This window comes from Embiotoca jacksoni, unplaced genomic scaffold (assembly GCF_022577435.1).
Source record: "Embiotoca jacksoni isolate LCO1_2020_lvr unplaced genomic scaffold, fEmbJac1.0.p SCAF_4, whole genome shotgun sequence".
Classification (NCBI taxonomy): Eukaryota; Metazoa; Chordata; class Actinopteri; family Embiotocidae; genus Embiotoca; species Embiotoca jacksoni.
Window position 1 is genome coordinate 14684767 of NW_027185392.1, and position 22908 is coordinate 14707674.

Genomic DNA, 22908 nt, shown 5'->3' on the forward strand with positions numbered 1-22908 from the left:
CCTACACCAGTCGCTCACTCAGAACCAGTCCTGGCATATTGGATTTGGAGGAAAACCGAACACCCAATCTGATCTTCAATTGAACAGAGAGATGAGACAAGGAGAGGGAGAAGGGGGAGGGGGGAGGTAGCAGAGTGTCTCTGGGAAGAGGCTCGACTGAGCTTTAATCACTCTCAGAGGAAATGGGGATTTTGTAGTTCTTATTTTTTGTCAAAACCCTCTTTTAAGAGATACAGACCATATATATGTATGTGTGTGCGTGTGTGTGTGTGTGTGTGTGTGTGTGTGTATATATTATAGTCTTTGCTGGGAAACATATGGCCGTGTCTTTGACAAGATCTCACAACACAATGCAGTTTATTTGTTATGTTCAGTTGACGTCAATATTTGACATGAAAGAGTTCATGTCAGGAAAAATGGCGACATTAGCAAAATTCAATTCAACTGGAGATGATTTCGAACCTATAAATATAATTCAATATGATCGAATAAATATTAAACGCGAAATGTATCACATTTTCATAAATTAGATTGTTTTACAGCTCATTTTAGTTTTCTGATATTTCATTCAGAGCTCACTTGAAGTTTTATTAAATGATGAAAAATGTTTCCTTTAGATCTCAACTTCGATCTCCAGTTGCCCTGATAAAAACGTTTACTATAGCTCTGCCTCCATTCGGTCTGTCATTCAACTCTTAATCAGGCTTCAAAGGAAGCGATTGACTTTGTTACATAAATGTCAACTAAACATCTACTTATTGTACCTCAAATACCCTCAACATTTTGCTTATTTTGTCGTGCTGTGGAGTTACTGAATTTGTCTTTATGATTTAAAGTCTGAACTCTGTGCATAACAAATGTGCAAAAGGTCAAGAGGTCTGAATACTTTACTCAGTCTTTATATATACAGTTTGTATAACGAAGAATCCAACATATGTTGATGTTGTTTACCGGTAACTTTGGAAGAACATCTCTGCATTGCTGATTGCTGACTATATAATAATAATAATAATAATAATAATAATAATAATCTTTATACATTTTATTTATATAGCACCTTTAAGGATAGACTATAATATATATGTATATATATATACATAGCTCATGTAAACACTCTGTTTAAACAACACCAGTCTGGGTTGTTTACATCTTTATGTTAAGTTCCACATCACTTACAATTTTCAGGAAAATTGCAAAGTAAAACTGGCCATAACACTAAGGAGGCTGCTGCTGGACTTATCGCTATTAGTTGGGTTTTTCTTAAATGTTTTGAGGCAGGCTGAGACAAGCTCTCTGATACATCTGTCACAATACAAACTAAGTGAAAATCTAGAAATATTGGATCCTAAAACAGACCTGAGATGTACAGTAGAGATAAAAGATTTAAAAAAAAAAAAAAAAAAAAAAAAGGGTCACCGTGGTTTTACTGCAACTGCATAATCACTGTATCCTCCCTTAAAACCTCTTCACTCGAACACATGCGCACACACTCACTGGAGGCCCTGTGTCCTCTGTCCGTCCCGTAACCTCTCCCTCCCTGTGGTGTCGTTCCCCCGGTGACGGTGTGTCCTCTCCTGCAGTGATCCATTCGAGGGAGCCAGGCTGGCTGGAAGGGGAGCTGGAGGGAAAGAGGGGCCTCATCCCTGAAAACTATGTGGAGATGCTGTAGAACCAAATGGAAAATATTTATGGACACTTAATCCCGTTCACCAGGAAATGTATGCAAAGGAGCATGTGCCTCAACTCCATTCACTGTAGTGCCTTTTTTTTTTTTTTTTTTTAATCCAAAGCCCTCAAGTAACAATACCATATATTATTATTATGATTATTATGATTATTATTATTATTATTTTTATAATTGGTGGACTCTTCTAGACACATACATATGTGCATTTGGGCTGACAACTAGACTTCATGATGCATGTGCAGGCATGTTTCTTTGTTTGAATTCATTTTGGTCAAGTATCCACATGACTCTCACCATTGTAATTGCAAAATGGGATTGCACTTATAGTGATCTGCTGTATATGAAGATGCTGTAGCCTCTAAATATCCAAGAACACGTCGTAGCAGCACCAGAGAAGGAGTGTTTGTCTGAGCTCACTCCCCTCTGCCCAGTTATACATGGTATCCATGAGCTCAAAGTCAAAGGGAGATCTTCAGAAACCGTAAAGGTTAGAATGTCAGCGCTCACGTCACTGTAGCTTTCAAACCCTCCTGACAACGATGCACACACATTTTGTTTTTTTCAGCCGTCAGAAGATTAGAGATTCCTGAGTGCCTTAACCATGGAAACACCCAGTGTAAATGTATCGTACGGGTATGTATGAACATGACTTGGAGTGCTACTGCTTTCATTTATAAAATGTTGTATTCTACTGTTATTTTAGGAATATCTAGAAAATGAGGCACATTGCTACTGTAATTTTATTCTATTTAATTGGCGCATTGATTGCATGAGTTTTGAATTTTAAAGACACTTTGTACTGTTTTGTTCTTGGTGCACTCCTTTACAGAGACAGTGAAACGCCTCTTTGATGCCTGATGAACCCTGTTGTGTTAAAACACTTTGCATCAGACGATGTCAGCAGAGGTAATTGTCAGTAGATTGTTATAATTTTTCCTGTCAGATTATCCGTTTTGTTTGTTTTTAAAAGTTTATTTTTAACGTTGCTCAGGTTCCGAGCAGAGAAATGAGACACTCCCACAAAGTTCAAATTTGAGGTTACTGTTATTTTATCTTCTTTGAACCAAGTAATTAGAAATAAATGTCTTATTATCAATAAGCCCACAAAATGCAGTACTTGAAAGTATTTTATTAATTATTATATAAGAGTTATGACCAAGTATATTTACTCCGTTGAGTGATGGACAGGTTTTAATTTTTCATTTAGATAGGCTTCAGCATGTATTACATTTCATCCCTCAGCTGTTCACAGTAAAACACTTTAATTTGTCTGAGAGTTTTGGTTCAACCGATTATTTGTGTTTTCAATTGAACTTACAATAATTTAAGACATTGAATTATGATGTTCATAAAGGTCCTTGACTTGTCTCTTTTTTCTTTCTTTTTTTTTTACCTTTGGGTATACTCTTGATCAATGTTTAACAAATAAAAAGATTGTTTTTGTTCTTTCACTTTATTATGCATTCTTGCCATAAAATATTGCAATGAACTTTGTAATTTTACAGGTTGAGCTCTAATCATGTTTGTTAATTATTGAAAAAAATTACACAAATATTTTCCCAACACTCATTTTCATATGGTTTCAGCAACCTAAGAAAATATTTGGTTTTTCAAAATAAGACGAAGAGAATAAAAAACAACAACAACAAAAAAAACACTCCGGGACACTTTTATTACCGCATTGACTGAAACGTTTACTATTTAAATTCATATCTGGGAAAGTGTGCAGCTTTATTAATGTGAAGTCTTTTTTTTTCCCAATGTATTGCTGACTCATGTATTGTGTCACTGAGAAAGCCCACAGTTTCCCAGAGTCTAAGAATAAAGTGACTGGTGATTCATTTGTGCAGCCAGTACTGACACAGTGAGCCATGTAGTGTAATGTAAGCCTTCCTCTTTATATTGACCTGCACTGGTCCACCCCACTAAAAGCTACTTCCAAAATAACTTTCCATAAGGGGATTAAAAATAGATGGTAATCTTTCACAGAAGAAAACACTCTAATCCAGCTCCCCCTCCCTGGCCCATTAACATCTCAGCCTCACGCATGTTAATTCTTCGACTACGTCTGTGTAATTAACACACTGAATGTCCTACAGACTCGGGGCTTGGGCCTTAGTTGCATAATTACCATCAGTCCATCACCACACTTAGACCTCCAGTATGTGGGCTGATGCACTATTTAGTAGTATAAACACACACAAGCTTTGTCCATTTACTATAAAAGGTTGTAGCTGTGGTGTCAGGGCGGCGCATGTCCACCAGCTCCCTGAAGCAACTGCAGACACGATGATAACATAATGAAATGAGGCAGAGCTAATGAGATGGGCAAAATATTCCCCTACAATCATCACCACCACCACCACCACCACCCACCCACCCCCGAGGCCCTTCATCATCTTCCCTCCGCCAGAATACTGCTGAATCATAGAGACATCCACCCCGCCTGCCTCTCACTCTGCTTTGGACTGTCTGTCAGAAAGCATGCCATGTTCCTCTGTCTGCCTTCCCTTCTCCTTTTCCCTCTGCCTACCTGTCTGCCTCTCGGTCGTATTTCTGGTTCTCTCCTCCGTTCCTTCTTCTCCTCAGTCAGTGCTTCACTTTTTCTGCTGCTCTAATGGTAATCGGTCTCTGAAATCTGTTTGGCTCCATGCGTTTTATCATTTCTCCCACCAATTTGACAAAATGAGCAATCGTGGCAATCTGTGTGGGTCAGCCTCACATTTGAGGCCTTTCGTCTGCCTTCGTATCACTTGAGGCTGAAGTTGCCTTACCTTTGGGGATTTCTGTGTCTCCGCATGCATTATTCATGAGTCTATATCAGGCTGGGATGATGTATACAGTGTCACAATGTCGAGTTAGACTAGATGTAGGTGTGTTTGAGTAAAAATCCACGTAGACGTGTTCATTTCTCACTTCCCGGCTCTGGCTGTGCGCCAGCTGTCCTCTACCTCCCATGACGCAGTGTCCTTCAGCCCGACAACACACACCACACCATGACTCAGCTCAGATCAAGGCTGTACAGCAGTTGACTTCTAACTGGGAGAAAATGACACAACTAAGCGCCACCAATGTGTCTGAATTTCCCCGACATGCAAGTGTTAATGCCTTCCTGTGTCTTCATCTAGTTCCATCACAGCGCAAAGCTCGAATATAATCATAGTAAGGCTTGATGTGTTGTTGGGGGCTGCAAACTGAGTGGGGAATTTGAAGAAAAGTGAATTTCAAACATAAAGGAGAGAGTGTGGAGGAAAAAAAAAAACTCAGCTCAGAAAGTGGGCCACAGAAGCCGCCATGTGCGCGGGTGCAGCCGTGAAATCAGCCTGATCCAATAGATTCTGTTTATCTGGCACGACTACAAGTGAAAGCAATTGGAAATCTGGGGGAGATTTGGAGAGGGCTGTGGATTCGAGAGAGGGAGGGAAAAAAATGAGCAAAAAAAGTAATACTGTCTGCTCTACAGTCTGGCAAAGCAGGCGTGTTTTCAGATCAGCCTTTAACAAGGTTAATGGTGATTTTTCTCCACAGGCACCGTTTTACTGTAAAAGTCTCATGCTTGCATGCTTTTCCGTCTCATTTTTTACTCTCCTCTCTTTCCGTTTCCCTTTGTTCTCTTTATCTTCTCTCCTTGTGACGGCTGTACCTGCTGCTGCTCCACATCATTTCTGTTTTTCCACGCTAACGCTGGGTTTTTTTTTGTTTTTGTTTTTTTTTTGGGGGGGGGGGCTCATTATCATCCCCAGCCACCAAATGCAGCTGTTTCAAATTCTTTTTTTTTTTTTTTAGGGCACCTTTCCGTAGCTTCTGTCTGATGGTATAAATTTCATCGCATGGTAACGCACAGCACATACAAACACAAAACAGATCAACCACATCACATCGAATGTTCAATTTAACAGTTTTATTAGAATCTTGCAATAGTTTTGCAAACACATGTATGGCAATATCTGCATCAAGATATACAGTAGTAACTGGTTTCAAAGATGTTCTATCGGTTCATGGTGAAGGATGTCTACTGTGTTTGCTGGATAGTTGCTGAGAAATATTGTACAAAGCATCTGAGTAAAAAGTCATTTTTGGAATTGGGGGGAAAGAAAAAAAAAAAAAAAAAAGCATTTTGTACATATTAATAAGAAATGCACTGCCATGGCTGTGGAGATATGGCTTAGTCTCTCTACACCCGATTCATTACTGTGAACAGAAAATAGCAACGACGTGACTCCACAAACAGTGACGCAATATTGTACTGTGAAACAGCAGTTAGGCAAATTCTGAGTCCATTCAGAAGAAAAAGTTGCTCCCTTGAGAATGGGGAAGGTTTTTTTTCCATCGTTGGCAGGATGAGATGATTGATAATCAATAAATAAACACTACCCTCATCTTATTTTTCTGAAGAATCACTTTGACATTTTGGGAAATACACTCGTTCCCTTTTTGCTAAGAGTTAGATGATTTAGGTCGATGCCACTCTCGGATTCGTCCGTTAAAAGAGAACTTTACCGATTCACAATTTTATTTCCACAACTTTGTTCCGACTACTCATGGGCAAGTTTTACATTACCCACAATGCAACTGGATCCCTGATCATTTGGTTTAGAGGTTACGGTCTGCGCTAGCAAAGAAGTTATTGTCGGTGTCCCAAATCAGTTCATTAAAAAGATTTCTTCACCGTATTGTTCAGTGTCCGGTGCTCTGACTGCGTAGTCCCGCTCCAGTAAATGGAAAAACGGCTGATCAGTTTACATCTCCTGAGCCTCTGGACCCGGAAGTGCTGTCCTTGACATTTTAAAAGTTTCCTCGCTGTGTTTTGCCTGATTCTGGCAGTCTGAGCCATTGACTGTCACTCAGGGCTGAAAGAATCACTGAATGCGCATCACTCCGTCACAGTGGAAGGACCTGAGACCACCTTCAGCCTCGTGGTTTTCTTTTTTTTTTTCAAATTGCATGTTTTACCGTGACTTTTAAATAGTAAACACTGGCACAAGGTCAACAAGAGCCTCCGCCAGAGGGGGGACTGTCATATTCCCTTGCAACTGACTGAGATCTCAGCTCATCGGACGAATGAGCGGATGTACACTTAAGCCGAGGTGACAAGCGGGCTGCAGAGATCCGGTAAACTCACTTCTGTGCAATATCAGCACACCAGATATTTTTCATGTTCAAACTTGTGGTCTTCAGCCCGACTTGACAGTAATCGTGAGGTAATTTATCCAACAGCTGTCTCCCCGTGTCTTGTTTGCCCTACAGACACTGGAGTAGTCTTGATCTTCTCGACTTACTGTCACCAAGGGAGCGATTGAGTGCATTTCCCAAAATGAATTGTCAGAGCCATTTCTTGAGGGCAAAAGGGTCATAAAAGGGCTTGATTACATCACCAATATTAAGAATCTACCACATATTCAATATTACCATTCTTCGGGTCATTAATTTATTTTGTGTTTCAACTTTTTTGGGCAGTTATGTCCAGTTAATAGCCGCTAAGACGGTCACAAGTTGAATTGATTAAACTGTTGGTAGAACGACAGTCTGCATCCGTCGTCATTCACTTGGTGTGTGCACAAAGGTTCTATTTTCAAACCACGAAGCCAAGAACTTTCTTTCACGTAGCCCAGTTCCAATAGTTTGTGACTTCTTGATTTTATTGTGGTGCTCATCAACAATACCGCCATGGGTTAGGAAATAATTTCAACAGCAACAAGGATCCATCACTTAATACATCTTGTTACAAAAAAAGAAATACTTTTTGATTACTGTTTTTTTTTTTCCTTTGAGCCATGTGAACAATGATGCAAAAAGTTAAAAAAAAACAAAAACAAAAAAAAAGAAAAAAACAAAGCAAAATCAAATAACTTTACTTAATAAGAAGATAATAAATGTACTCTCTCTAACATTCAGGTAGTAAGTTCCATAAGTCTCTCACAATGTATGATACATTCATTTCTCTATTTGGCCCATTGTGGTGCCAACACTTACTGTAAATTCTTCTCTGCGCTCCAACACACAGAACATGGCGTGTGGGAAACATATTTTTTTTTCCAATATTCCAACAGGATGGTTAACGTAGAAATGTTTTATACTATACTCAACATAGGACTTGCTGTATTATTTACAATATATACTGTAAAACTGTAAATCAGGTGAGATAAAAAGGCACAAGTTTCCCTTTTTTTAAATACAATGTAAACATCTCATCAAAAAGCATGCAATAACATTTCATTTTACAAAAAGGATATCATTTTTAGACAAAGTACTTAAATATTGTTTTCCAGCAAAATATAATTCTCTCAAAAATACTTTCCCATTCATCCTATTAACCTTTAGACAGTTTTTTTGTTTTTTTTTTAATTTATTTTTTTTATTCCTTTAAAAAGGACAAAAAAAGGGGGCCAAAATAAAGAGACAGTGAGAGATTAGCGTAAGGGCACAACAAAGACATATTGTAAAATGAGGCCTTTCTGATCGGGTACTGTACGAAAATGATTGCGGTAGGGGAGCGACATTAATGTCAAAATGATGTTTATGACGAACATAAAGTAGTGAAAAGGCAGCCAGACTTAGTGTTGAATAAAGAGCTGCTGAAGAGTTAGGCCTTTTAAGTGAACCAACCCCCACATGCAGACTCGATACTTTAGTCCCAGAATTTATGAGAAAAAAAAAAAAGCTGAAACCTCCTGCTCTGCACTCCCAACAAATACAGACTACCCTTCCATGAGTAGAATTTTAAGTACACAACGCTCCCCCCCCCCTTTTTTTTTTCTGAACGTCCCTCACCCGCCTCATAATTTTAGTACAGTCTCGAATGACATTTGTGATTCTGACACCTCCATCTCTTTGCATGCCAAACTTCAAACAATTACTACCACAGAAGAGACGTCGGTGTCGCACAGCGCCGTCGTCACCAGAGCTGAGGCCACAGATACAGTACACAGCCACCCTGCTGTGCTAATGATGTCATGTTGTCGAACTTGAGGCTGGGTGACCATGCGGAAAAGTCTTTTCTCGCTTTATCACAGTTGCTTATCGAAACAGACAATCCCTGCTAGCTGCACTAATGCCTCATTTCACATTGTATATCTCCTCTGTGCAAATCTAAATGTGGAAATAGGATATGGCTAATCCTATAACATAAATGCATAATACTCACGTTGAAAGAGCAGATCAACTATGCACATGCTTGCCAGGAAAAAAAAAAAAAAACACATACACACACACGCAGGCACAAACTGAGGCCATTCTCACTCCATACACACATGTAAATACACACTTACAGGGCAAGAAAAAAAAAAAATAGTAATAATAATAATCACCACCCTCCTCCTTCTCCCCCCCCACACACACACACACACACACTGTTCTTCTTCCCCCAGCGACTCTATCGCTTTTCAGTAGCATCATAGTAGTGTTCCACAACCACCCAGAACCCAGTGGGGTGTGAGACAAAGTTAATGGTCCAGATAACTTGAGCACGCCATACATAGAAGAGTAGTAGTTGTTGGCCCAAACATAAGAAGAAAAAGAAAAAAGAGCTAAACTAAATTAGGAAAGGTGATCACACCAACGCTGTTCTTCATCAAGCATTCATCAACATGTACCTCAAAACATCTTCTGTACAACAGCTGAATAGAGTGTGTTTAAGAAGTTGTTAATACCTGTACATGTTTGCCTGGTTTTGATACATTAGCTGTTTGCTGTAAGCACTGCAGAGTAACGCTCCATTTTGGATAATATCAACTTTACAGAGTATGTGTGTTTAAACGTGGTGTCCGTATAGTGTACTGTACGGACTGTCTACGAGTTAACTGTACATGTTATGTTTTGCCTGGCTTTGTAGAAATGAAGCACCTTAATGTAAAATGACTGGCTTGTCAAAAACTAAACCTTTACTACACACTTTTATAAAACGCTTTTTATTATTTCTGGGAAGAGTAGATAAGTGTCGGTTCACAAAGGGCTGGTTTTGCTTCATTGTGAGTAAAAACAGACATTTGGACAGCTGCTCTGGAGATAACACAAATGACAGCAATTACTATGGATGCACCTCAGTCAAATCCATTACCAGTGGACTCTACTGAAATTGTTTCCGTAAATGCATTATGTTTTCCACCCGACAGCACTCCATTTCGGACCATTTCTGCACAAAGGTAAAATCTCATGGTCTTAACTCTACACCACAATGCCTCTAAAATAGTGACTCTATGACATGGGAGTTTCACGCGCAAGCTTTCTTTTACACAAGAGAGACATTTTTTATTTCAAAACAGCTTTAGCTTTGGACTTTTGCATATCAGTTTTTGATTGTTTTACTACACATTTTAAACCTTAAAAAACTCCGTATGTAAATGTCAACGATGGCTGTCATGATACCGATTGAGATTCAAACTTGGACTCGTTAGATTGAGTGTAATTATTCAGCTTATGATGACGCTTGTATAGCCCTTGGAATATAGTCAAATAGACCTTTCGCCATACTGTCAAGAATTTCTTTGCCTCCTCGTAATGTCCTTTGCCCTGTAGTCTTGTTGCTACACTGCAAAGCAAATCTAAGTATTGGCATAATTTTTCATAGTGCTATTATTTGTGAAAGACTGCATAAGCCAGAGTAAATATTTGCAAAAACCTTTCCTCTAGATTTGTATGGGAATCTCATTTTAGTGCATGTGGAGTGCATCTGTGCGTTTGTGTGAAGGCGTGCGGACAGTAAGTGTATCAATTTCCCTCTACGCGTGTCTGTGTGTTTTTGGGTGTGTTTGGGGGATGTGTGTGTGTGTGTGTGTGTGTGTGTGTGTGGGTGTGTGTGTGTGTGTGTAGTGAATGTATCTAGCGCATCCTAAGAAATGTATGGCTTTATCTCCATAGAAAATACTGTTATCGTCTTTGGGGCAGGGGGAGCGTTGGGGAACTTCGGGATGCTTTGTCACATTTGTCACAAGTCCTTCTCGGCGCGTCATGCTCGGCTTCTCAAACTACTCAAAGCTCCGGACGGCTCGTGGTGACAGCAGGGTCAAATACTTCTCCCCCCTTTTCTTTTTTTCTGTCTGTCTTTTTTTTTTTTTTTTGCTTTCTGTCACCACGTCACTTAACTTTCCCATCCAAGACGAGGACGCTGGCAGGATGCGGGCCGACTGCTTCGGCCTTCCTCGCACGTGTCCTCTTCCCTGAACCTTTTCCTCCAGTTCTTAACGTTGCTTCTGTCCGAGCTGTGTCGTGAGTCACTTCTTGTGGAAGTAGATTGTGTGAGTGAGGCCGGACTCCACCTTTGGTATCTGGTCACTGATGATCTCCACCAACATTTCGGGGAACTCCACCTTCAGGGCCTGGGACTCGCGAAAGGTGTAGAAGCAGAAGTCCAACAAGTTCCCCACCAGCTGGACGTCACAAACACATAATATAGTGAGACAAATATTTTATTGGAAGCAACTTTATTTCCTACTTTTTACAAATATGTAAATATAAATACTTTTCTGTATATTCTGTTCAGGTATAAGCCCCCTTATTTCAATTCTATTCAGATCACCACTTGGGGGCACCGCTGATTTTTTTTCTCTCCAGCCCCTCTTTGAAGAAAGGTCACCCGATCAGCACTAACCCCTCTCACTCAGTCATTGAGGTCATTGAATTCTCAACATTTGTCTCTATTACCTCTCCCTTGCTGAGTCTCGCCACTTTTAAAACTCGTCCTACACTGCCGTTCTATCACACGCTGGTTGACCCATGCATAAAACAAATACCAGTGATTTAGCACATTTGCCGTGGTGACCACTCTGATCCAATAAACTGCAAGCTGGTATTGATCCCCTTCTGTTCCATTCACCAATACAGCCTGGTCACTGCCTCTTCCAAAATAACCTCCCCCCTCGGGGATAAACGCGGGATGCAATAATCCTCATTCCAATCCACGGCACCATTGAACTGCTAAGTAAACGCATTATCCAAATCTACTATGTTGCCATTTTACTGAAAACATTTCCAGTGATATTGGAGCCCCAGAGTGCTATTGGACACCTCGAGTGTGAAGGCACAGCATACTGGAGAGGCTGCCAAGGGAAGTCTGTGCTGTACTGTACGCAACTGGCACACGGGAGGCAGACAGGGTACTTACATCGTGCATGGCATCCAGCAGCTTGGTGAGCTGGAAGAAGCGCTGCCAGGTTTGACCGGAGTTGTTGGTTGCTTTTCCCACAGAACGCCGGAGCTCCTTGATGTAATTAACCCTCATCTCCTCGAACGCCGCCTGGTTCTTCAGACCCTCTTTGGGAACTGGGAAACAAGACAAATCCTTTTGTCATCAAGTGGATCTAATGGCTAGACAACAATGCTGCTTCACATGTCACTGACCCAATATTGGCAAAAAACAACAACTTAAAAGATTAACTGACAGGAGACTTGTGGCAGATTTGTGTCTTTAAACATGTCTGTTGTCCTTTGATGTGGTTTACAGGGATTTCTTTTAAAGGCAAAATCTGGTTTTCCATCAGCCATAAGAAAGGAGCATTTTCTCCTCTTGCATTTTAATTGTACTTTTATCAAAAGGATTGTTCTAGTAGCTGTTGAATATTTTCTACACTTTTTAGATAATTCATCTTGAAAGATGTTGTGACAAAGAACATTCAGTTGGCTGCGCAGGGTGGGATTGTACTAGACAGTATAAATGTATCAAACATCTTGAGTTCCCCTTACCACTTTAACATCTCTGGTTGTATTAAACCTTTACAAATAAATAAAAAAGGGCTGTTTAAAAGCAATATTGGATTTTCCTATAATCTAAGTATGAATATGATGAAGTACTTTGGTAACACACTATATTAGACAAAAACATCCATCTCTAATTTAAAGTTCTGCAGCCAACAATTAATTCTCAGCTATTCAAGAATTCTTGACAATACCCAAAAAAGGGAACATATCTTGTGTAAAAATGCATTTCAACGAGTAACGGTGACACATTTTATAAAAAGGCTGGCAGATGCACATTGAACATGATTTGCAGGTAATGGACTAAGCCATGCAAAACCGCCAGCATGTTCCTTTAAGAAATGTGAAACAGTGTAAAAGGAAATTGGAGGTGCTTTGTGAATTCTGCTGCGACTCCCACGCAGTAGCCTTTTTTGGACACGTTTCTGGTGTTGACGACCCAAGCCTATTTAGCAACTCATTATAACCACTTTCACCATTTCCAGTGGCAATTAGTTTTCATGTGCAGCCGCTGATTCATTAAAGACGACTGGTGAAAGGCCTTGATTAAAAGTTATCTCGGCAACAGTGACAGCACAAGAAGGGAGAAACTGTGCTAATGTGAATTAAAGGGCTTAATAATGTTGCCAACCAAACCTCATTTATCACACAGTCTGTTCAGGGACCAGAGCTCTTAAATGACTACGACCGTCTTTCACATTTTAACGATCGGTAATGTGGCATCATCGCACTTCGAGGCAAAAGACAATGTAATGGAAACTTGGACAAATGTAAAGAACAAGACACTACAACCGCAGCACGTGAGGATGCATTGAAATGTCTACAGTATCTTTTTCTCTCACTCTGCCTCCCTACCGGTGGACGAGAACAAAGTCGCATATGGACGTGTGCCAAACCTCCTGAATGACATTCAGCTGCTGGCTACCAGATTAAGAAACACCTCGTCTCTCAAAGAGTCTGAGGGAACGCCTTCAGCTGTCCTTCAGCCAAGACGAAGAAATTATGATATACGCTGAGGTTGTCAACTGTTTCATCATACTGTTCATACTACGGTGGCTGTGCCTTCAATACCTGTGGCTATTGGGCCGTTTCAGGATGGTTTTGCATGACTGCGATGAAGTACCTCGATTCGTCAGATAATAACAAATGTTTCTTTGTGGTTATTTTGCCATAAAAAGGCTGCAACTAATGTTGTCATTATGTTGAAAATGTGTGAAACATGCCCATTATGAAGTTTGTAAATAGAATAGAAAAGCAGCAAATCCTGTTGCACGTGATAATTCCGGATATTTGGATTAAAAACTGACTGCAATAGTTAATTGATTAGCCTTAGGTTATGCACATACATTTTCTTTTGAATAACGAACCAGTTATTGTATCAGCTTTATTCTACAGTTTCTAAACGTTAAAAAAAAAAAAAATGTACTCACACTACTGATATTGTGATATAAAAATAATGCGATAGAGGAGATTGATTAATACTTGAGTACAAATGTGGATTTAGTAACGGTGATATACTGCAGTATGCACAGGAAATAGTTGTCATTCATTGTGACCATTGAGACTTTGCGAAGGCATCATCGTGGGTGCCAACAAGGCAGCTACTGCCAGCGCTGTCTCACAGGTGTGTGGCAGAACAAGACACCTCATCAATACATCTCCTAGCCAGGGTGACACAATTTCTATGCATTAACAGAGGAATTTGACGTGGCCAAATATGTCAGTGAGGTGATGGTATTTGTCTTGTAATGGGTTTTTTTTTTTCCCGGGTTTTTTTTTAACTCTCAAAAATATCTTTTACAGCAGAATGTGAAATTCTAAGCCGTGGTTTTGATGACCTCCCGTTAAAAGTTACATCAGGTTATGTCCTTCAGCACGTTAGAGTAGCCTGAATTTCCCAGATAAAACTAAACCACTTGTACGTTGTAAAAAACTTAGCAGGAAAGCAGCAACTGACAGGACCTGTTTGAATTCTGCGGAGTGAATCGCCATCGGCCGAAGCCTGCTTCTTGTCAGTTAGGAGTGCAGGTTTTTGAGCGCAGATCATTGTAGGTCAATAACCCTGAGAATGTGTGTTTGTAGATGTTTGACTGCCTCCCTCTTGTCCCCTCTTTCTGTCTCTTTCTATCTAATTCGTTTCATCACACTTTGATGCACAAACACCTCGGGGCGTAACATCCATAAAGCTGAGGAAACCAGATATGAAAACAGATTGTACCTTGTCGGTGCCGGGGCTGTGATTTCTGTGCTGTATTTCATGGCTGACATGATGAGAATGTGCTAAAACCCAGGGCTGCATTTGGACCTTCTGTTTTGCTCCCACTGACCCACATACACCCTGATTAGAAACTGACCTTGCATATAGCGGCGGTACCATGACCGGGCCCCAAAATAGGGCATTTACACCATTCTAATTGGTGTCAAATTGATTTTTGCTGCAGGTGTGGAGTCTGTTCAACCTGGCCATATTTGTTATTGGGAATGCAGCTGCATTGTTGTGTGTACCGCCAGCCACCGAAAAAGCTCTTTTCCCAATGTATGTGAAAATAAAAGAAGCACATAGCTCACATGCAGCCAGGAGATGACACTAGCACGTACGTTGTTAAAGGACATGCAGCTTCCTGCTCTCAGATTGCCGGTGCATACCTTACTGACAGGGTGGCTCTCGCTTTTGATTTAATACCTGGCACTATTCATTCGGAAAGTCTACAACTAGTCCGAATCGTGAGCACAAAAACAAGCGAGTACTGTTTTAGAGTGTCATCTGACTGGGAATGTGCATTCAAACATGACACGAAAAGAGAAATGAATCGTTGCAATAAAAAAAAAAAAAATAGAAGTGTCATAAGTAGTCAAATGAAAGTCCCCTTTCGGCTCGGTAAACACAACGGGAACTTGTTCCGTGAGGCAGGCATTTTGAAGCGAGAAAGACGGTTTAGAAACGGAACAAATGAATGAGATAATCTAGCAATGATGCTATCTACATCTGTGTAGAGGTGAGGAGTGTAACTGGTTTGAGCAGGCCGCTGCTCCTGTACCAAATCCAAACAGGGTCATGAGACACCGCAGGCTCAGTGAAACCTTAGCCAAGGTCAGAGGAATAACAGCCCTTGTCTCTTTTCTCTTTATCCTCCCTTCCCTCTCTCCGTTTCACTCGTTCACCCTGTCTCTACACACGCTTTTTTAAACCAGCCTACAGGCAGGCGCGCACACGCGCACGCACACACACACACACACACACACACACACACACACACACACACACACACACACACACACACACACACACACACACACACAGACTCAGTGACTCTGTAGTACTTGCTCAACTGACAAGTTCTGACACCTCCTCCGTAAACATTTCTACCGCTACTCCTTCCGCAAGGCCCGAGCATTATATCCGAACGACTGTAACTAAGAGAGCTTCCTACAGCGCCTCAGAAAATCCTGCAACGGACGGCTTCTCTTTGAAATTATTCACAAGTGCTTTGCCAAACCTCCATACAGTGCAGTCACTCCATCATGTGGACTTTGGAATAGACATGAGAAATGAAGCACTGGGTGATTATTTTCTTCCCCCGATCTTTCATATTTTACAGTCCTATTTTGACTAAATCCAATAACCACAGCAGATTGAACAAGCTGTGAAGCACCTTAAATTCCCTGTTTTGATTCTGCATCCCGGCTCCTTTTATCCGCACCCGCTCTTTCAAAAACTGCAGCCCGGGTTTCAAGGAAGTGGAGAAAAATAGCAGGTCTTGGAGCGCTGCCTGGTGCTTGACTGGCCTTTATTAAGTACAGCAGGGCTCTCTGGACACCCTCCAGAGGACCAGTGAGGAGAGGAGAGGGAGGCCACAGTAACAGAAGGACCAGCTCTGCCACCCCAGCACTCCCTTTGTCTTTGCTTGCTTTCTCCCTATAGCCTTGCACCTGTCTCTCTCTCTCTCTCTCTCTCTCTCTCACACACACACCAACACCACCTCTCACTGTCAACTTTTGTCTGATTTCACTCTCAAAAATCTAACTTTTCCCTCTCGGCTTCTTATTCTCCCTGTATTGTCTCGCTTCTTCATCTCTGCCTAACATCCGATAGCTGAAGTCCGGCAGGAGCTCCCCAGCTTTCAGAGTTTATATCAGGGAAATGCTTTCACTTCGCCTCTTCTATATGTCGCTGCTCTATAAAGCAGCTCCTGTGACTAATACAGTATATTATAACAGTACATATTCCATTAACAGAGTGTTAATACTGATGAAACAATGTGTAAATTAGTAACATTTTACTTCTTTTTTTTTTTTTTTAGCTACTATAAAAACTACTATAGCTGAGGTTTAACTACTTAATAGACAGAGTTGGTTTTGATCTTGGTGGTAGGAGTGGGATATTTGGTAAATCAACATTTTTAACAAAACCATCTGAGAAGTCTAGAGGGAAAAAATTTGGTGCAATTCTTATTCAGAGACATCTGAAACATGACAAGGGGCCCCAAGTACACATTCTTGTGTACTTGTCTAAAACTTGTTCCAACAATGGCAACGGTGGTAGACAACACACATCATATAGTGCAAAGGAGCGTGTCCAGACCAAAGTAGTCACACGATGAATATGAATCTAATAATACCAGGTGTAAGAGTCCATAGGAGCTGTGCATTATTATCCAAATCTCTAGATAACTGTACACAAAGCTACAAGCTATTTTTTTCGGATCACATTTCTTTTTGAACAGTGATATCAACTAAATCCTTCTATGTAAATGTAAAATAGCAGAATTTAAAATGCTGGAATTAAGGGAAGTTCATAGAGGCTGCACGTCACTTTTGGAGGTCTTGGTGGAAAAAAAAACAACAAAAAAAAACTCTGCCAACGATTATTCTCCCTGATTGGCACTGAGTTCAAAGAGTTTGAAGTCTGGCCAGGATGCAGACTAATCAAATCACTTGCCACAACTCTCCCTCACTCCTCCTTTCCACACCTCCCTATCTGCCTCTTGAACTACAGAACATCTATTGACACACGAAACGACCCAGATGAGACCCCACGCGGACACACACACACGTTTACAGGACTGCAGCAGGTGTCGTGTCCCAGAGGAGCTGGAAGCGTTGTGGTTACCTTTTCAATGACTAAACTTGTGGGTGTGGATGGCGAAGCTATGACACAGCTGCCATCACGGAATATTTTACTGCGACTGTGGAGCTGACAGCAGCGGCTCACTGTGTTGAGGTGGTGGAAAAACTACTGCTTTCAGTTTCCTGTGGGCGCAGTTTGGCACAGAGTGGCATCACGGTGAGACCTTCTCTAGAGAGTGATAGAAATACTCTGTTTATCCAGAGGAATTGAAAAAAAAAAGAAAAGTAAACCAGAACAGAATAGCCTTCAGTCATAGAATAGAAAGAAAATGCTGTGCGGTATGTTGCCACGTCAACAGGTGCCTGCAACATTACGTCTATTTTCACGCTTGTTATCTGCAGTATGTTAACGAATTACTAAGAATGAGCTTAAAGCACCATCTAAGAGACTTTGCGAAGGCATCATCGTCGGTGCCAGCAAGGCAGTTCCTGCCAGCACTGTCTGAAAGGTGTGTGGTGGAACCGAACACGAGACACCTCACCAATACGTCTCCTGGGCGAGAAGCAGCCTTTTGGTTAAGGAAAGTGGGAGATGATGGATGTCTCAGGCCGAAAGAGTCCAACTTAGGAAAGCTCTGACCATAATTGTGTATTTAGTGAGGAGGAGTTCAAATTCAGCAGTTACATACAAATTACACATGGTGACTTCTTAAGGCTGATTCTGCTGCAAATTGCAGTCACTATTCTTATTCCCATAAAATAAATTTAAATAAAGATATATTTGGTACTTTTTCCTACTGAATTATATATAACACTTATAAAAGCTTAGAGAACTCTGATTAAGTATATACAAATTACAGGAAAAATGGGTTGCACTGTTGAAATCTCAGTATTTCTATAGGCCAAAACGCACAGGCTGCTCCTATTTATTTATGTACGTATAACAGTCCAGCAACAATTTACATGACTTAGCTGAAAAGAAAAAGAATCTCCCTTAGAGAAAAGGTTTTTTGGTACTTTGAGGCTCATGCAGTAGTTCATCTTTTGCTCTGCTCCTGTGGCAGCTCGACTTCCTCACCTAGTTCTGTTGCAGTCTCACGATGGATAGAGGTGAGACTTGTTGCCAAGGTTGAGAAATATAATGAACTGTACAACCCGCAATGCTGTTATTAAAAAGGACAATGGGAAACGTGCTCATGCGTTGCTGTGAGTTTATCCTATTTGTGCGAAGGGCGGCTGCTGACGCGCCGTCACGCTGCGGCGCCGTTGTGTTTGTTGCACAAACTCGGAACAAAAGAAGTGTAATATTAGAGTGAAAGAACGTCAATGAGATGGCCATCAAGATCCTCCGATCGCAAAACATTGGATTCATCCTATCAAACACTTTTGGCTTTGAATCTGTCGGAAGGAGTATGCGTCCATCAACCCTGGAAAGTCACTTAAAGCACAGTCAGCTGCGACACAACGGTTCTCGTCCTGAGTCACATCCATGAAATGTGGCAGCTGTTGTCAGGCACTAAAGATGGTCTAGTCTCATCTATATGCCCTATACAGGCAGGCAGGTATGGGAAGAATAAATAAGAGCTCACTGCTTACCTGTGCTGAGAAGCAGAAGGACTTTCATGGAGAGGAACTCGTCATAGGTTAGCTGCAATCGGACAAACTCCTGGCTCACCTGCCTCATGCCCAGACACAGGTCGTACATGGCTGACTGCTGCATGCGGTCCCTGAAACAAAGACACATGTTGAGCTTCTATTACAGCAGCTGTATTACATTGCATTAGTGTTAGTTACAATTCAGCCTCAGTACCCACTCAGCCAAACACAGACATACATTTATACTCAGTATAATTAAAAAAAAAAAAAAAGAAAACAAAATCTATCTTTGTCAAAAACGAACCCACAAACTGTCTTCCTCTCTCTATTCCTACCAAACTAGTTGGGTCCAATGAAACAGTGTTTCCACACAGTGCAGAGGAGGATTCTGCTCGCCTGGGCTGAGAGCAGAATACCAAATCCCCCCAGATTGCAGAGTGCTGCGTACAGTACCACAGCACAGATGCACCACTTTTCCAAAGCTGTGGTAGACTACGAAATACCCCCAGATCTAACCCTAGTCGCCATAGAAACACACTCAAAAGGTACCTGTGATTTCAAACATGAAATGACACACACATGAACACAAGATACGCTAACTGCACGCGCACATGTTTACTAAACAGGCTTCTGCGCATTGCTCTGTCTGAAAGACATCATACACATGCTCGCCATGCCTAACACTTTCTCACCCTCCTCCGTTCCACACATTCTATCAGTAAGATAATCTTAAGTCACAGAGTTCACAAAAACAGGAAAGAAACATTAGAAGGGATAAAGCAGGAGCCAATCAGAAACGTGCTCTGCAGATGCCACAGATTCTCTGGCTTTAGATCGCACTTCTCTCGGCTATAAATCACCATCGCATCAGGACTACGGTAATTATATGCAAGTGGTGTGCCGCGACTTAAAAGAGGTTGGAGTTTCACCCACAATAGAGAGAAATCACGTCATTACATAGGCAAGCGAGGGTGGAGACTTCATTCTGATAACAACTAAACGTTTCTTTCGACGGGACCAGAAGCAGCCGATTGGAAACGAGTGTTCCCATTAAGGCATAAGACAGCTCGACACTTTACGGTGTTTACTGTACAGCTGTCGGCTGCTCTAAATAGCTGATGAACTGTTACAATGTCTGAGAAGACCCGGTCCTCTGCTGAGCAGCACTGTGGATGTGAGCAGTTTCGCAAAGTGCAGCACAATATCATTTGATACAACTTTGGTCTGGAGTTTCTAAAGTCTCCACACGTTTTCTCCCTCTCCTTCTCCTTCTCTCTCTCTCCCCCTCTCTCTCCTTCTCTGTCTCTCTCTTCCTGAAATCAATTTTGCTGAATCACTGCCCAAAATGAGCTGCTGGTTTTGGGGGAGGAAAGTAAAAAAAAAAAAAAAAAAACTGGCAGCAATCTCTCTCTTTCTCTCTCTCTTTCGCATTTCTCTTTATCTCTGCGAGTCTGTCTTCTTCTCACTCTGTCTCTCTTCCTTTCTCTCTCGGTCTCGAACGCTCTCTCTTTCTGCTCGGCAGGTAAACATTTCAGGGAAGAGGACAGAACTGAGGAGCGAGGAAAGTTCAGAATCTCTTTTGGCAACAGGACGCCGGCAAAACATGTTTGTTCAGAAAGTGTGTCCAAACAAATCGCTAAAAGTAAAATGACAGTGAAAAATCAACGTCACAATAATTCTAAAATGTATTAATATCCTCTTGGTAGTGGAAGTTGAAAAAGGTCTTTGGAGATACGTCGGAACGGCTCGTTTGTCGTCCGAGCCTCTGAGTGGGCTGGCAAGTGGATGTCTTGGATTGACAGCTGAGCTGGCAGAAACACTGACACAATGCAGAATAGTGTTGCACTGCTTACTACAGTTTACAAACCAAGAACAGACAGCAAAGCATTGAGCGTTGATAATAAGTGAAGAACACCTTATTTTACGTCGACTGAATAATCTTTACAATAGCAGTTACATTTTTAAGTTGTTTAAAGTGTAACGGCTAGCTGACGAGCTAACTGGCCTGCATACTGACGTTAAAGGAGCACTTTTCCCTCGTGGCTGCTGTCTTTGTAACTACCTTCAGTTTAAAATGCCGATTTAAGATGAAAGGATAAAAGTTAGCTCTATACATTTAAAATATATTTCTGTATGTAAACAGTTCTCTGTATTGTTTCTGCCAACAGTAGAACTGACTGTTTTACAAGGACTGCTTATATATATATGTTGCATTGTAATGTTTACATTTAAACAAACTAGATGAATTTTTCCTGTCTAACATGTAAACAAACTCAATCAAGAAACGCAGCTTTGTTTATCTGTTCACCACACACCACAGACAAAACGTCACAATCTTACCTTGTCTTTAATCTGTCTTTTTAGTATTTATGCTCAGTCAAAGACAGAATTCACTCTAATAGCTGAGTCAGTGGACAGTCTATTCAATAAATGCCTCCATGCCCTGGGCAAATGAGCACTAAGTTGCTATGGAAACAAGTGGATACAGTCCAATTCCCTTAAGACCGACTGGACTTATCAAAGTTATGGACCTGTTTTGTTCCCATATTTGACTCAATTATGAATGACCCGAAAAACAAACAGACCACTGTACATTAACAACAAGCAGGCACACACACCTTGGCCCAAAAAGACACAATGGGGATGGCAGTGACATCCGGGCTGCCCTGTCAGCGCAGCGGGCATGTGACCAACATCCAGGCCACCACCAACAACCAGTCTACATCTCCTCTGTTTAATACCAGTACTATCTGTCAATGGGACTGACCTGCTGTACAGAAACAGCATCATGTACAGCAAATGCAGCATTACACCCAATAAAATAATATCTCCAAGGTTACATATTCATTCATTTCATAACTGCAGCTGCAATTACGCATTTTCTTTTCTCAATTAGAACATGTATACAGAGCTGAAGTTACCAAAGGGCATACACCACTAAAGGTTCAGCGTGTAGGATTTAGGGGCACCTATTGGTAGATATTTAATATAACATTGCTAAATAGGTTTTCATTAGTGTATAATCCATGTGTTTTCATTACTTTAGAATGAGCTCACATGAGGAGAACCTCCTCTTCCTCCGAGCCTGCCATGTTGCATTGCCATGTTTTTATAGTAGCCCAATAGGGACAAACCCAACACCGGCTCTAGAGAGGGCCTATCAAGTGTTTTGCGAGTTTCTCAGCCACCGTAGATTATTTTGTGCGTTTGGAAGATGAGATTCAGGGAGCCGTTTGCAATCTGCAACCTCACCACTGGATGCCACTAAATCCTACACACTGCTCCTTTAAATCTCAGAAAATTAGATTTTCTGCAAAAGCTGTTCGCTCACAGAAGGAAACACCGTTCTTAATAAACTGTGATCCACTTGGCATTAGACAAATTGAAGGATCAGGAGATTTCTTGTGTGAGAAACTAATGCTGTGTACTAAGTACACAGTGATACAACGCAAAGGCTCAGATAGTCTACGACCGTGTTGCACAATAGCATTTAGGCTGCTGTTTGTTTGTTTGTTTATTTATTTATTTGGGACAAACTGACCCACTGACATTGACTTATACAAGCTATTAGTCGGAGCTTTTAAACCTGTCCCTGGTTGAACCTGCTCCTCTCCAGCAGTCTACCGACAGAGGTTACTATTCTCCTCTTTGAATAATCCTATAACATTCAAATCATCAGCGGCCGTATACCGCAGCTCCAGGAAAGGTCCGCACACAGCGCCTTTCCTTTCCACTCGCTCTCCTGTTTAAAATTATTAACACAGATCAAGTAGGCTATTGACTGCACTTGCTAGACTTTGATCGTCCGTGCCTGATGCGATTACAGAACCATTATAAAGAAAAAAAAAGATTTGCTTGTGAAGTGGCAG

General features: G+C 41.2%; 2 protein-coding genes across 3 annotated transcripts in view; one reads left to right on the forward strand and one right to left on the reverse strand.

The window, feature by feature from the left end:
• Positions 1-3138, forward strand: part of arhgap10 (Rho GTPase activating protein 10) — a 46552-nt gene extending 43414 nt beyond the window's left edge. For both annotated transcript variants that reach the window (XM_069167926.1, XM_069167927.1), the window contains exon 23: positions 1581-3138. In XM_069167926.1, the coding sequence (XP_069024027.1) occupies positions 1581-1669 (89 nt within the window). In that variant the 3' untranslated portion in view covers positions 1670-3138. The remainder of the gene's footprint in view (positions 1-1580) is intronic.
• A 2435-nt stretch (positions 3139-5573) lies between these two features.
• nr3c2 (nuclear receptor subfamily 3, group C, member 2) overlaps positions 5574-22908 on the reverse strand; it is a 79877-nt gene continuing 62542 nt past the window's right edge. Inside the window, exons 7-9 of the mRNA XM_069168055.1 lie at positions 19040-19170; positions 11787-11944; positions 5574-11052 (exon numbers count right to left, since the gene is read on the reverse strand). Of these exons, the coding sequence (XP_069024156.1) occupies positions 10897-11052; positions 11787-11944; positions 19040-19170 (445 nt within the window). The 3' untranslated portion in view covers positions 5574-10896. The remainder of the gene's footprint in view (positions 11053-11786; positions 11945-19039; positions 19171-22908) is intronic.